This window comes from Heteronotia binoei, chromosome 2 (genome assembly GCF_032191835.1).
Source record: "Heteronotia binoei isolate CCM8104 ecotype False Entrance Well chromosome 2, APGP_CSIRO_Hbin_v1, whole genome shotgun sequence".
Taxonomy (NCBI): Eukaryota; Metazoa; Chordata; class Lepidosauria; order Squamata; family Gekkonidae; genus Heteronotia; species Heteronotia binoei.
In genome coordinates, this window is record NC_083224.1 from 152,440,133 (window position 1) to 152,454,127 (window position 13,995).

General features: G+C 46.0%; 2 protein-coding genes across 2 annotated transcripts in view; one reads left to right on the forward strand and one right to left on the reverse strand.

Moving 5' to 3' along the window:
* Positions 1 to 10,256: 10,256 nt before the first annotated feature.
* Positions 10,257 to 13,995, forward strand: part of SLC30A7 (solute carrier family 30 member 7) — a 190,813-nt gene continuing 187,074 nt past the window's right edge. The window contains exon 1 of the mRNA XM_060232276.1: positions 10,257 to 10,264. The gene's annotated coding sequence lies outside the window, so the exon portion shown is untranslated. The remainder of the gene's footprint in view (positions 10,265 to 13,995) is intronic.
* On the reverse strand, positions 11,133 to 13,431 carry GPR88 (G protein-coupled receptor 88). Its single transcript, XM_060233344.1, has one exon. The coding sequence runs from the start codon at positions 12,707 to 12,709 to the stop codon at positions 11,612 to 11,614; it is 1,098 nt and encodes a 365-aa protein (XP_060089327.1). The 5' UTR covers positions 12,710 to 13,431; the 3' UTR covers positions 11,133 to 11,611.

Consider the following 13,995-nt stretch of genomic DNA (forward strand, 5'->3'; position numbering starts at 1 on the left):
CATTAGATCAGAGTAATTCTACATAGGTTGCACTGCTAAAAATTCCTATAGTTTTAGAACACACCATGATCTATGGTGCAATGGGATGGCCAGAGAACACACAAGGGTGGATCCCATGGACTTTTAAAACTTGAGTTTCTTGGCCATCCTCCAACATCAGCTCACCTTTACACATCAGCATTGGAACAGACACATACCTCCCCATCCAAATGAGGGGGCAGTATGGAGTGAAATTTCAAAAAATTAGAGTCATGTCTCTTAACTCAGATGTTTTCAGCTGCATGCAAATATCTCTTAAGAAACAATTACATATGCATCAACAATGCATGTCAAGAAAAATCCCACTGGAGAGCTCTGTAGTAAAGATAGACATATCAATTAACAGATCTCCATCTGGGGCTTTAATGGTAAATAGCAAAACATTGGGCAAAACATATGGGTTCAACTGATGAGTTAAGCATGGCTCCAATCTGAATCAGTGGGCTCCCAGAAATGTTATTTGTCCTTAAAAACCCGTGGGAGATCCAGTTAAGGACCTCCCACATTGTGGCTGATTAACTCTTAATTATACCCCTTGAGAAGTTGTGCCTGCTCCCAAACCAAATTTTAAGGCCACTGAATGTGCTCTCTGCATTTGATGCAGTGATGAGATCCAGCTGCTTTAAATGTTCCTCAAAAAGCAAGGATGAATGAGATACCAGAGGCATTTGAAACCACTTAATTTTAGCAGTCCCTGCTATGCATGAATCTGCCTGTAGAACTCTGTCATCTAGCTTTACTTCCTATCTATCTACTGATGGACAGCCAGCCTGACTCCGTCCCAGAAAATTTGGACCTGGCATTGCAAGCTGTGGCAGGGTGGCTCAGGCTGAGTAGGTTGAAGTTGAATCCAGCGAAGACAGAGGTCCTTTGCCTGAGCCATGGTGGTCTGGGAAGGGAAATCTCCCTACCAGCCTTTGATGGTGCGCCATTGAAAATGGTGCACAAAGTCAAGAGCTTGGGTGGAGCCTGCCTTGTCAATAGAGGCCCAGATAGCAGCCACTGCTAAATCCGCCTTTTTTCATCTTTGGTGGGCGAGGCAGTTGGCTCCCTTCCTGGAGCGCTACAACCTGGCCACAGTGATCCATGCAACGGTCACCTCGAGGTTGGACTATTGTAATGCACTCTATATGGGGCTGCCCCTGTGCCAAACCCAGAAACTGCAGCTAGTGCAGAACATGGCAGCCAGGCTGCTGTTGGGGCTCTCTAAGTGGGAGCATATACAACCGAGGCTGCGGAAACTGCACTGGCTGCCAATAGTGTACAGATTTGTTACAAGGTACTGATTATCACCTTTAAAGCCCTAAATGGCCAAGGACCTGCCTACCTTAGGGACTGTTTCTTCTCATACATTCCCTAGAGGGCTCTCAAAATCTTTTGGCAGTGCCCGGGCCGAAGGAGGCCAAACTGAAAGTCACCAGGGAAAGGACCTTCTAGTTTACAGCTCTCCACTGGTGGAACCAGCTGCCAGAGGAGGTGTGGGCCTTGCAGAGCCTTACCCAGTTTTGCAAGGCCTGCAAGACTACCCTCTTCCAGCTGGCTTTTGCCTACTATGGAATTTACTGTAGAAGAAAGCCGTCACCACGGAACAACTGTAAGATGGACAACACCGAGATTTTAGCACCAAACTAATCTGTTGGTTTTAATTAGTTGGTTTTATTGTAAGATAATAATATGCATTTATGATGTATAAATTGTTTTGTATACATCTTGTTTTAACTGTTGAAATGTAGCATATTATGTTATGACATGTGAGCCTCCCTGAGCCTGTTTCGGCGGGAAGGGCGGGCTACAAATTAAAGATTATTATTATTATGGCTATTCAATTTTTCATTTATTTAGATCATTTTGATGCTGTCCATGGTGACCTACGAAATAAAAATAATAAAAATTAAACATTACAATATATTTAAATCCAGAATTAGAAGAAAAAACCAACAACAAACTAGCATAAGCCATAAAAATCCTCACAGCAAATAGAAAGACGGAAGGAGGGTACTATCCTGATTGCCATACAGCCTAAGAAAACAACTGTCTGGTTGGTTCAGATCAAGAGTCCATCCAGAGGCCAGAAGCTCAAAAGTATGATACGGCAGTGATGGCCGTCTCCATTTCCCAAGAACAACAGTTCACAAATTCAGTTGCAATGGAGGCCACACCTCTTCCACCTCTCAGCAACCTTTCCTCCATCTCTGATGTCTGCAAAGGTATTCAGAAGAATGTTACATGACAATGATTTTATTCACACTGTCTTTTCCACATGCATAAGATGTAGTGCAAGGTATTTCTTCTGATACAATTCCAAAAACTAAACAAAACCTTGTAAATTGCCACTTGAAGTCTTTGTTGCTCCATATGTACATTGTTACTTTGTTAAAAATTACATTGAAACACTGTGTGTTGCTTCAGCTCTGGTGCTATTGTTTACACAAGTGGAGGTACGCTAAGAACATTTTTCTTTCCGCTGATATATCAATGGATCCAACCCACTGTATTACTGGTTTTACCTGCTGTCTGTTTGTCCAGTGTCAACTAACATTATTTTTCATTCACACACCTTCCTCGCCCTTCCTTATACAATACCTGACATCCTTCAAACAGTACTCGATCTGGAGATCTCCCAGAATTACAATTGATCTCCAGATGAAAGCAATCTGTCCTCCTCTGCTCTGGAGGGTCATCTCTATGACATTATATCTGGCTGAGGCCCCTCTGCAAACCCAGCCCTTCCTAGACCCCCCTCAAAATCTCGAGGAATTTCTCAACTTGGAGATGGTAACCCCACAGTTGACTCAGCACACTTGTGGACAATTCCTGGAATACCCTGTGTGCTATAACTAGCACAAAGCTGATCTCTTTAGTTCACAAGAGAAAAAAATAATTCACAAGTCTAGTTTTGTCTTTCCCATCGAGGAGGTCACCCTTTTGCCACCAGACAAAGTCCTCTTCTCTGGCATCATCTAATTGCTATCATCATTCATGGAAGTTCCCTCTATCTATCACACAGGGTCTAAGGCAGGGGCTCCAAAGAGGAGGGACCTGGAGATCTCCCAGAATTACAACTGATCTCTAGAAATCAGTTGCCAAAGCCCAGGTGGGTGAATTACCAGCTCCTGTTTTCATTCAACACCCAGAGCAGAAACAAAAGAAAAATAAACAAAAAAGGGCCTTCAGCCTGATTGCATGTCAGTTCCAGGGAAAACACTGGGGTGGGTAATTTTTGTTCTTTCTAGGAAATGGCTATAGAGATTCTGGCAATTCCCAGAGAGGACTGGTCACTTCCTGGTTCTCCCTGGAAGTGATGTCATCATGTTGCCAACAGTTTTCTCTGCTCCCTGTCTCCTGCCAGCTGTTATGCCATACCTGGTGTCCCGCCCAGCCCGGGCAGGGACTGCGCGGAGGAGACCCCCCGGCGCCTGCCAGCCGCTCCAAGCCCCCGGCATCGCCCCAAGAGCCCCCCCACCTCTCCAAGCCCCTGTGGAGGCCCCACCCCTCACCTCGACTGACGGGGCGAAAGCAGCCACCCGAGCGACGCCTCCCAGACGGCGAGCCCGGCTTCGAGTCCGTGAGGTCTGGCCGGGGCAAGACGCCGGAGAGCAAGAGGGAGAGCCATTCAGCTCGTCGCAGCACGAGACGCTCCCTTGCAGCACGCCGCTGAGGGCTGGGACGCCCGAGGCACGCCCAGTCAGCCCGTCCCCGAGGCACCTCTCCTGGGCGTCTGGGGCTTTGAAGGGGGGAGGAGCCAGAGAGGGGCAGGTCCTGGGAGGGGGGAGGATGGGTCGGGAAGCATAAAAGGAGGGAGGGAGGAGGTCGCTGAGGAGAGCTGGCTGATGCGCAAAGAGGCTGCCTCGCGAGAGAGAGGGACAGGAGCCATAGCACAGCCAGGAGGGAACGGGGGCCTGCGGTGAAGTAACCCAGTGCCCACCCCCCTGTTTCTGAGACCTCCGGGGAACGCCCCAGAGTGCCCGGGTGGGGCAACGGCGACGCCGGGGGACCGGGAGGGGCACCAAAGACCTGACACCTGGGAACCCTATGTGCCCAAAAACCACATTGGGGACCTCTGACTTAAGGCCTGCTCACCACCTTCCAAAAGATGGCAGGATGGTGTGGATAGACTAGGGTTGTCAAGTCCCCTGTGGCCTCTGGCAGACAACTTTTTTCATATGCGCAATGCATGTGCAGTGTGATGACATCACCCAGAAGTGACATCATCGCACTTGGTGGCACTGTGCTCCGGCCGCTCTAGGCGTTTCCAGGAAAACTCTATGGTTTCCCCCAGACGCTTTAGCAATCTGGGAGATTAAAACTCTATGGTGCCTATTATACCTATTGCACCTATTGTATCATAGAGTTTTCCCTCCCAAATTGCTAGAACATCCTGGAAAACCATAGAGTTTTCCTGGAAATGGCTAGAGTAGCCAGTGTGCAGTGGCACCGGCATGATGACATTGCTTCCGGGTGCCATCATTGCACCAGCAAAGTCAGGGGAAGTTCCCCCTGCCAGCCCAATGTGGGCCGCTGGGTTGGGAACCTCCAGGGCGGGGGAAACCCTGCCTGGCCTGGGGGCTTGGCAGCCCTATTTAAGACTAAAGGTGAGAAGGTATACTTTTGGATGGGCTTCATGTAAGCCAAGACAAACCAGCCTTCTAGTAAAAGCAGAAAACTAGTCATCAGAGTTTAGGTTCTAGCACAGCTCTTTGCCTGCTGTTCTGTTTTTCTGTTTACAGGGCACTTTCCACCACATAGTGGAGCATTCAGGGGGTTTTTTGTAGCAAGAACTCCTTTGCATATTAGGCCACACAACCCTGATGTAGCCAATCCTGGAGCTTACAGCAGGCCCTGTACTAAGAGCCCTGTAAGCTCCTGGAAGATTGGCTACATCAGGGGTGTGTGGTCCAATATGCAAAGGAGTTCCTGCTACAAAATAAAAAAGCCCTGGGAGCATTCAAAAAAGTAAGTTGCCACCCTCAGACTGAGTTTGTTTGGTTCTGCTGGGTTGCAACTCCATTCTTCTGCACCTGTAGACCCTAGCCTGCTGTGTCCCCTGACAGAACAGCATTTATTCTCTCACATGTGGCTGCCAAAATGTAAATGCAATTCATTTCTCTCCATCTTGTTAGCAATAGGACAGGAATGTAAACAGCCTGCCAAGCCTGTCAATGTGGAATTTTTAAGGTTCTAACTATTTTGTTTCCACGAAGTGAAGCATAAGGCTTTTGTGTATTAACAACAGCAACAAATTAACACACTGAGGGTCTATCAAACCTCTTCCTCTGCCTTGGTTGTCTTTTTGCCAAGCAGGTCTGCTTAGAAGTAAATCCCATGTTATTCAGTGCCTTTAGGATTGCAGCTTAAATGGGCCAGGTTTTCTGGAGTTACAGTGGGTCTTTGTTACTCTTGCAAGCAACTTGGCTGCCCATGCAGCATGACCTCCGTCATAAAGATTTCAGTCATCCTTAACCCACACAACTTACTACTTTGGGACAAGGCCAATACCTTTGCTTCTGCATCCTGGAGGCTTAAGGAATACTATGAATGGATTTTGCCAACCCCACTCGACTCGTGTAGACCAGTTGAGTGGTCTGTTTTATTCAATCAAAAATTAACCAGAAATGTGTATCGTCTTCCACCCAGAAATGATTATGTGAACCAGCCATTAGTAAAATATATGTGAAATTCTCTAAAAACCGAGGACATGTTCATATGCAATGGTGAAATACTTGATTATCCAGCTTGGCCCTTGATCCCCCAGCCCCCAACTTGAGAACTGGTTTAATTGAAATGCAGTTTGTTTGAGCTGATGCTTGGTGATGATATGAAAATTCTATCTGCAATGTCTCTTTCACACATGCAGGTCACCAATACATGCTAGAACCAACACCATGCCGAACATGAATGTGTGAACTGAACCTTAGTAACAGAACAAAATGCTTTGCTTTCTTGTTACTGTTATTAAATCTGTATCAAATGGAGATTACATTAGTTGCAGCAGTTCCTCCTACAGCTGGGTCTGTTAAATAAAACGGGAAATGCATATTTTACAGTTACTGAAGGAGAAAGCTTTATCACACCTACACTATATCTGAACAGATGCTCTTCCCCTGAATTGTTTACTTCCAATGTGGCAGTGCTGTTACAGGCTGATATTATATAGCCTAACTTTCCATTTTTAAAGCTAGCTAGATCTTATTTTGTTTTTTGTTTTTAATTCATAGACAAACAAAGAAGCCTTTATAAGATATTTGGTATTGCCTATAGATAAAATGAAATGAAAATACTATATACCTCAACTCCAAAGAACATTTTTTTTTTGAAAAAAAAAAGAGAGGACAGAAAGACTTTAGATAAGCACTTTCAGGGCTAACGTTTGCAGAGCATGGTACACATGGTATTCCTCACCAGGTATATACAAATGCACCTGATTTTTTTTTAGCACCTCACCATGAAATAGCAAACAAGAGCGTGTATTTGAAGCCCAAAACAAGCACTTCTGATTTGCATGTGCATGGGGTGGGGAGCGCTATGGGAAACTCACACCTAAGGAGTCAAACTTGCCCTTTCTGGGTAAAGTCATTGAGAGGGCAGTGGCAGTTACAGGGATTCTTGGATGACGCTTGCATCTTAGACCCATTTCAGTCCAGCTTCCGGCCAGGCCATGGGACGGAGATGGTACCGGTTGCCCTCATGGATGATCTCTTGAGACATCTGAATCAGGGCAGCTCGGTAGTGCTGTTGTTGTTAGATCTGTCAGCTGCGTTTGACACAGTCGACCACCAGCTTCTGTCCCACCGCCTCGCTGACCTGGGGATTCAGGGGTCTGCCCTTCAGTGGCTTACCTCCTTTCGCCAAGGCTGGGGACAAAGGGTGGCTATAGGGGAGCAGTTGTCCCAGAGGCATCCTCTTGTATGTGGGGTCCCTCAGGGGGCAGTCCTCTCCCCGATGTTGTTTAACATCTACATGCTCCCCCTTGCCCAGATTGTCCAGAGATATGGGCTGGGTTGTCACCAGTATGCAGATGACACCCAGCTCTATCTATTGTTGGGGGGCCAGTCCAGCTGCGCCCTGGAAGATCTGGACCTGGCATTGCAAGCTGTAGTGAAATGGCTTTGGCAGAGTTGACTGAAATTGAACCCAGCGAAGACAGAGGTCCTGTGCCCGAGTCGAAGTGGCCTTGCCGGCCTTTGATGGAATGCTATTAGCACCAGCATCAAAGGTCAAGAGCTTGGGGGTGCTCCTGGAGCCTTCGCTGACAATGGAGGCCCAGGTAGCAGCCACTGCCAAATCCGCATTCTACCATCTTAGGCAGATAAGGCAGTTGGCTCCATACCTGGAGTGCGATGACTTGGCAACAGTGATCCATGCAATGGTCACCTCGAGAATAGACTACTGTAATACCGTCTACATGGGGCCGCCCTTGACTCAACATTGGAGGCTGCAACTGGTGCAAAACGTAGCAGCCAGGTTGTTAATGGAGCTACCTGTACAGGAGCACATTCAACCTGTGCTGAAAGCATTATGTTGGTTGCCTGTGGCGTTCCGGATTCGCTTCAAGGTGCTGGTTATAACCTTTAAGGCCCTATATGGCCTAGAACCTGTCTACCTTTGGGACCACCTTCCCCCATACGCCTTTCCCCAGAGAGCACTACGTTCAGGGTCTCAAAATCTTCTCAAGATCCCTGGACCGAAAGAAGCTCAATTGACCAGCACTAGAGCCAGAGCATTCTTGGTAACAGCCCCCACTTTGTGGAATGCCCTCCCTGAAAACATCAGGGCCCTGTGGGACCTGCCACAGTTCCACAGGGCCTGTAAGACTGAACTTTTCAAACTCGCCTTTAATGGTTAGGGGGAGGTGGCTATTACCTTCAGCATCTCTCCTCCAGAAGCACAAATAATGAAAAGCACAGCAGAACGCTGTTTTGCACTACCTTGTGGCATGCCCTCTCTTCCCAGCTTAATTTCGCAGCTTTCCCACTCTCAGCTGTTACCAGCCTCTGCATTATGGGGGAGGGCAACATTCATGCAGGCTGGAAAATTCCAGATTAAGGAAGACAAAACATATTCACTTATAGATAGTTAATAAATCTGTACCTTTAAAGAACAGTTCACCCCAGTTATTTAAAGGTTTATTCATGGAATCAAAAGATCCCATGGCTTTTTGGGTCTATGTAGGATTGCTAACTTCTAGTTGGGAAATTCCTTGAGATTTGGGAAATGAAGAATGGGAAGGGCTGGGTTTGGAGTGAAGGACCTGCACAGGTTATAATGCTGTCAAACCTACCCTCCAAAGCAGCTGCTTTCTCCAGGGGAATTGATCTCCGTCATATGTAGATCCACTGAAATTAGGAGAAATCTCCAGGCCCCACCTAGAGATTGGCAACCCTTGATCTAGTCCATGCCAGACCTATTCCTTAAGAACATAAGAGAAGCCATGTTGGATCAGGCCAGTGGCCCATCCAGTCCAACACACTGTATCACACAGTGGCCAACACACACACACACACACACTGTGGCTAATAGCCACTGATGGACCTCTGCTCCATATTTTTATCCAATCCCATCTTGAAGCTGGCTATGTTTGTAGCCGCCACCGCCTCCTGTGGCAGTGAATTCCACATGTTAATCACCCTTTGGGTGAAGAAGTACTTCCTTTTATCCGTTTTAACCTGACTGCTCAGCAATTTCATTGAATGCCCATGAGTTCTTGTATTGTGAGAAAGGGAGAAAAGGACTTCTTTCTCTACTTTCTCCATCTCATGCATAATGTTGTAAACCTCTATTCCTTAGAAACCCACATCCCCCCAATAATTTAGATTTAGGCTGGTCAGCCTCTGTGTTTTCAGCAGCCATTCTATTCTCCAGTCAATAATTTATTGATCTGAAATTTGCAGCAATGTGTTTTCAAGGCTGTGGAGGAACACCATTTTATTTGTGTTTGCCTGTGAGATGGGTGGGGAGAAACTGTCAAACTTGAAGCAGGCCTTCGCCTAGTCTCCTCATTCCCCCCTCCCCTCCCCTCCCCTCCCCTCCTGAGTATTACCAGTAGTCTGAGTGCAGCTAGAGAGAGCAGGAAGTCCATCATAGGTCTGTTCCACAATGCTGCAGGAGGGGGGAATACTGCAATTTATATTAGTGTTTTTGGGTGGGAACAGTTCAGTTCAAGGCAGTTCATTGGTTGGAGCTTGCAGAAGGAAGCAGATAGAACTCTGCTCCTGGGCCAGAGTGAGTGGCCATCTTGGAGAGTATGAATGACCATCTGTGCAACTGTAAGTCAGATGTTTGCCCTATATACCATCCAGTTAGGTGTGAGTTTAAACAGGGAGAGAAAGCGTTTTTGCTTGTTTTGATATGATTCTTCTATTCTCTTATAATATGCCTGTATATAAAAATAATCTTTAAAAAAATATTTTGCATGTTAAGAGATCGAGTCCCTCTTTACCACATAGTTCTCCCCAACTACTTGGAAATACTAGGAGAGAATCAGGGAATTCCTGGAGGTGGCAAAATAGCAGGTTGCCAACTCTCCAGGGGAGCCCCAAAGATCCCTGAGAAGCCCCAATGTGGGTTCCTAGTGACACAGGAAGGGGGTTAGGAGACTGCCCCACCTAACCAGACCCTAAGACAGGTACAGTGGTGGCAGCAATACCCAGAGGCAGTGGAGTGTAATGGCCCCTTTAGGTCAGCATACCAGGAAGGGGTAGGCAGAGCCAGGGCCTGCCAACTGACACAGGCCCAGTTTACCACAAAAGCTATATGAGAAATTGACAGTGCTACCTACAGTATAGGCGTCATAGCTACAGAACAAAGGGTCCTGAGGCAGAGATGGGACATTACATAGAAAATCCACACTAACATTTTATTTCTTTAAATGCATTGAGTTTTTAAAAAGCATTTTTATTGTACATTTAAACACAGTTCAAAGAGAGCTGTGATTTATAATGCCTTTATCAATAAATCTGTCAATTTCCATCATAGGCTATAAGGTTCTAGTTAACTCAAAAAAATAAACCGTGAGGAAAACAGAAAACTGCCAAAGTTATTAGCCAGCTTTAATCAAGAGAACATTCCTTCCTGACACGAAACATGGATAAAACACAAAGCAAAACCCATTTACAAGCTACTCTGGGATACAAAAATTATGCTGAGTTCTTCTCCACCTACTGTGTTCATCTTAGTTTTAAGAGTTTTTGATGTTCCAGCTTGCATTCATGGCTCAGCTGCCTGGCCAGTAGGCTGTGAACACCAAAAGCCAAGTGCATCAGTCTCTGATCTTGCATCACTTAGAGCAGGTCTTTAAAAACTGCAGATTTCTCATGCCACCAACTGACCAACTGAGGATAACTTTCTGGGGGGGGGGGGAGGGCTGGTTGCTTTTGCATTTTATCAACTCCTAGTTTCAAAGCACCATTAATGAACTTGAGGATACATGAAAATGCAAAGACAGTATTGTAATATGTATATGGGCTCTTCATACATTACACTGTGGGCCTGAAGTCCCCAACCTGTGTCAAACGTACACAATTTTAGAATTCAGAGCCTGAGCCCAAAAAGTAACTGGAGTCAGCCAGTGGGAACCCAGAGGTGGTGAGTTATGCGTAATGGACCAATGGTTTGTTGAGTGTACCCATCAGCCAATGGGAGTGCTCCATTTGGCCATCACCATTAGGGAATTATTATATCTACGATCATCATCTCTTTTGTATTCCATTCAAAGTAGCCAACATGAGAATTAGTCAACTTTCTCCTCACAACAAGCCTGTGAGGTGAAAGAGTGAAAGACAGCAGCTGGTGTAAGGACACGCATGGATGTGAACCCATATCCCCACTGGATCAACCACAACACATTATCCATGGCACTGTGTTTAGTTTTCTCAACTTCCCTTTGTGCTGTTGTTACTGGTCCATCATAACGATAACTATTTTGCTGCTAGACGATACCTTAAATTCCTAACCTGCTATGACTGCACACAGACAATTTGAAAGTTAGATTACTGTTGGTATTCTGAAGAACCCACACTTCCTATGCACCTCAGAGAAATATTACTAAATGATTTCCACGCCTAGACTCCATAATTCATTATATAATAAACAGAAACAGAGAAAGAAACAAATGGAGAGGAACTTAACTTGGCTCTGAATTGCAGCAACTTTTCAAGGTCTCAGGTAGAGGGTCTTCCCAGCCTTTTGGACCTTACACATACCAACCATGCCCTCTACTACTGAGCTGCAGCAGTCCTACCCTTACAAGTTGGTCTCTATTGGCACTTCTGTGAGCCAGAAAGGAATGCAGAATTTCAGACAAAAGTTAAGACACTGACAGGCAAATTGAGGTATATAATGTGCTTTCAGCTTGACAATATTAAACCACTGTAAAATTCCATTAAGTAGAAAACTGATTTGATACAAAATTTATATATATATAAATTTTAAGCTGACAAGTGTTGCTATGGCAGCAATTGATGTCTCTCTTCAGGGAGCTATAGAGAGCATTTTAGTGAGTCACTCCCAGTCAGAGGCATTCCAAATGTCTCTCAGCACCTTTTCTCTTAACATGCACAAGTTTCCCCAGGTTGGGTCACTGAAGTACCAAGCTGCCCATGCTCTTCATCTTTGTGCCCTGCTGAGATGGTTCCTGAGGTGGAAGAGAGACTGTAGGGAGGGGCAGAGTATCTGCTGCCACCACTGCAGTTTCTCCTCCAGGTAGAACTAAACGCATGCAGCGTCGGAATTCCTCATTCTTCCATGTATACAGCAGCGGATTGAAGGCAGACAGGGAGCAAATGAGTAGCCAGCTGGCTAGCTGTATTCCCCGAGGAATGGGCTGGAAGAAAAAGCCTAGAAGGCTGACCCACACCAGGGGCTGGGTAGCCAGGAGAAACACAAGGCAGAGAAGCAGCACAGAGATGCTGCTCAAGCGCCGCTGTGTTCGGCGTGGCACTTGTGATGCAGCTGGGAAGGGTAGCTGCTGAAGCAGATGGAAGTTGAGGACACTGACCCGTTTGACACTGCCTCGCACCCTCCTTACAATCCCCATGTAGCAGTGCAGCTGCACAACCGTCTGGCTTAGTAGAGCTAGGGCGACCATCAGGCCTGTGTAATTGGAGCTGTTTCCACTAGTAGTGATTCTGGACCCCTGATGGTCATGGTGCCATGTTTGCAGTCCGGATGGGATGAAGGCGAGGAGCAGGGCACACCCCCATGACAGGCCGATCATCCAGGCGGTGTGCTTCTGCTGGTAAAGAGCCTGGTATGTGATTGGAGGCTTGGTGATGAGGACGTATCGGTTGAGGGCCACCAAGAGGTGAGAAAGCAGTGAGACAATGAGTCCCAGGCCTACAAGCCCAACTCGGAGCAAGTGGTACCCTTCTGAGTGAGCCGTAACAGAGCCTGGAGGTAGCAACCCTTGCACCGCTTCCTGTGGCATCCAAAGTCCACACACACATAGATCAGCAATGCAGCCATTCACAATGAAAGCATTGCTTGTGGTGCGCAGCTTCCTGAAGGTAAAGACCAGATAAATGACTGTGATGTTGGATAAAGTGCCACAGATAGCCAGAAGTACATACAGAAGAGACAAAGAGATCCTGGAGCTAAGGGAGTCTTCTTCACAAAGCAGCAGATGCAAAGAGCTTGAGCTCCAGGAGGAAGAGGAGTTGAGCATGCCGTAGAGCATAAATCCAGTGCTTTTGCACCTCTACCTCTAGACGAATCTCATCACTGGAGGTGGTTAAGCCGAGTCATGAAGAAGTCAAGATATATATGTGCACCATGCATAACCCAACAAGGGCAAACGCAGATAATGGGAAAGATTCAAAGCATGCTGAGAACAGAGACAGCAATATCTTAAGACAGGCAATAAAACTTTCCCCCTCACGTTAGTATATGCTGAATCTTGAAGTCAGTTGTTGCCAAAAATATATGGCACTTCTTCAGAACGTGAAACGAGAGCAGGCATAGTTGAGAGGATGCAGCCATCGTGATCTCAGGCGAGCGTTAGAAAGCCAGGCAAACAGAAGATAGTGCCAGCAGCATATGGAGAACGCAATTTGACAGATGTCCATGGTCGGAATCAAGTTCACAAGATAGGCAAGAGCATCTAGTGCCCAAAGAGAAGCAAGCAAGCAGATGAGAGAGAAGAAAGGATGGTTACCTGGGCAAATAACGGGTGATGAACAGCCTCAAGAGCACTAAACACCTCATCTGAAAACTCAGGGCTTCTTCTAGTGCTCTAAAGAGCACACGATGTACATCAGCCGGAGAAAATTTGGTGCTTGTACTCTATGAATTATTCAGAAGATTTCAGGCTTGCGAGAGCAGGAGGGAAGGGAGGAAAAGAGCTCAGCAGCATGCTCTGGAAAGACTGCAATTACACAGCCGGAGTGCTTCCTCCCATCCACCCCCAGCACACACCTCCAGCACCCTGGTTTTAGCATCACCTCCCAGTTCACTTCTCTTGGACCTTTTCAATATTGCTACCACTCAGCCCAGGATGGACGGAAACTCCTGTACGAACACTTAATTGTACTTGACTTCTCCCAGTCTGTGTTATTTCAGTAAAATATTTTATGCATCTATGGCTTTAAAAAAATTCTAATTTTAGAACAAATCTTTCATTGCAGTTTGCAGACACACTTACATATGCCACTCCTTGGTAACAGAATTTTACATTACTGACTCGTCTCTATCTATCTATCTATCTATCTATCTATCTATCTATCTATCTATCTATCTATCTATCTATCTATCTATCTTCATCGATTTTTCTTAAGCTTTTAATCGGACATGATAAAGATACCGTGAAAATATATCTTTCTTACAACTAACACTCATACAGTGAGAAATGATGCTTCTTACAGTTACACTTAAAAGCTGTTAATTAAAAAAATCCTTTCCATTGAAAATGCTCACGGCGATGTATAAAAGAAATTTCAGAATCCAACAGAATAAAAATGATTAAGA

What these genes read in the sequence shown, in the direction of transcription:
- GPR88 (XM_060233344.1), bottom strand. Translation starts at nt 12,709, where the DNA reads ATGCTCTACGGCATGCTCAACTCCTCTTCCTCCTGGAGCTCAAGCTCT.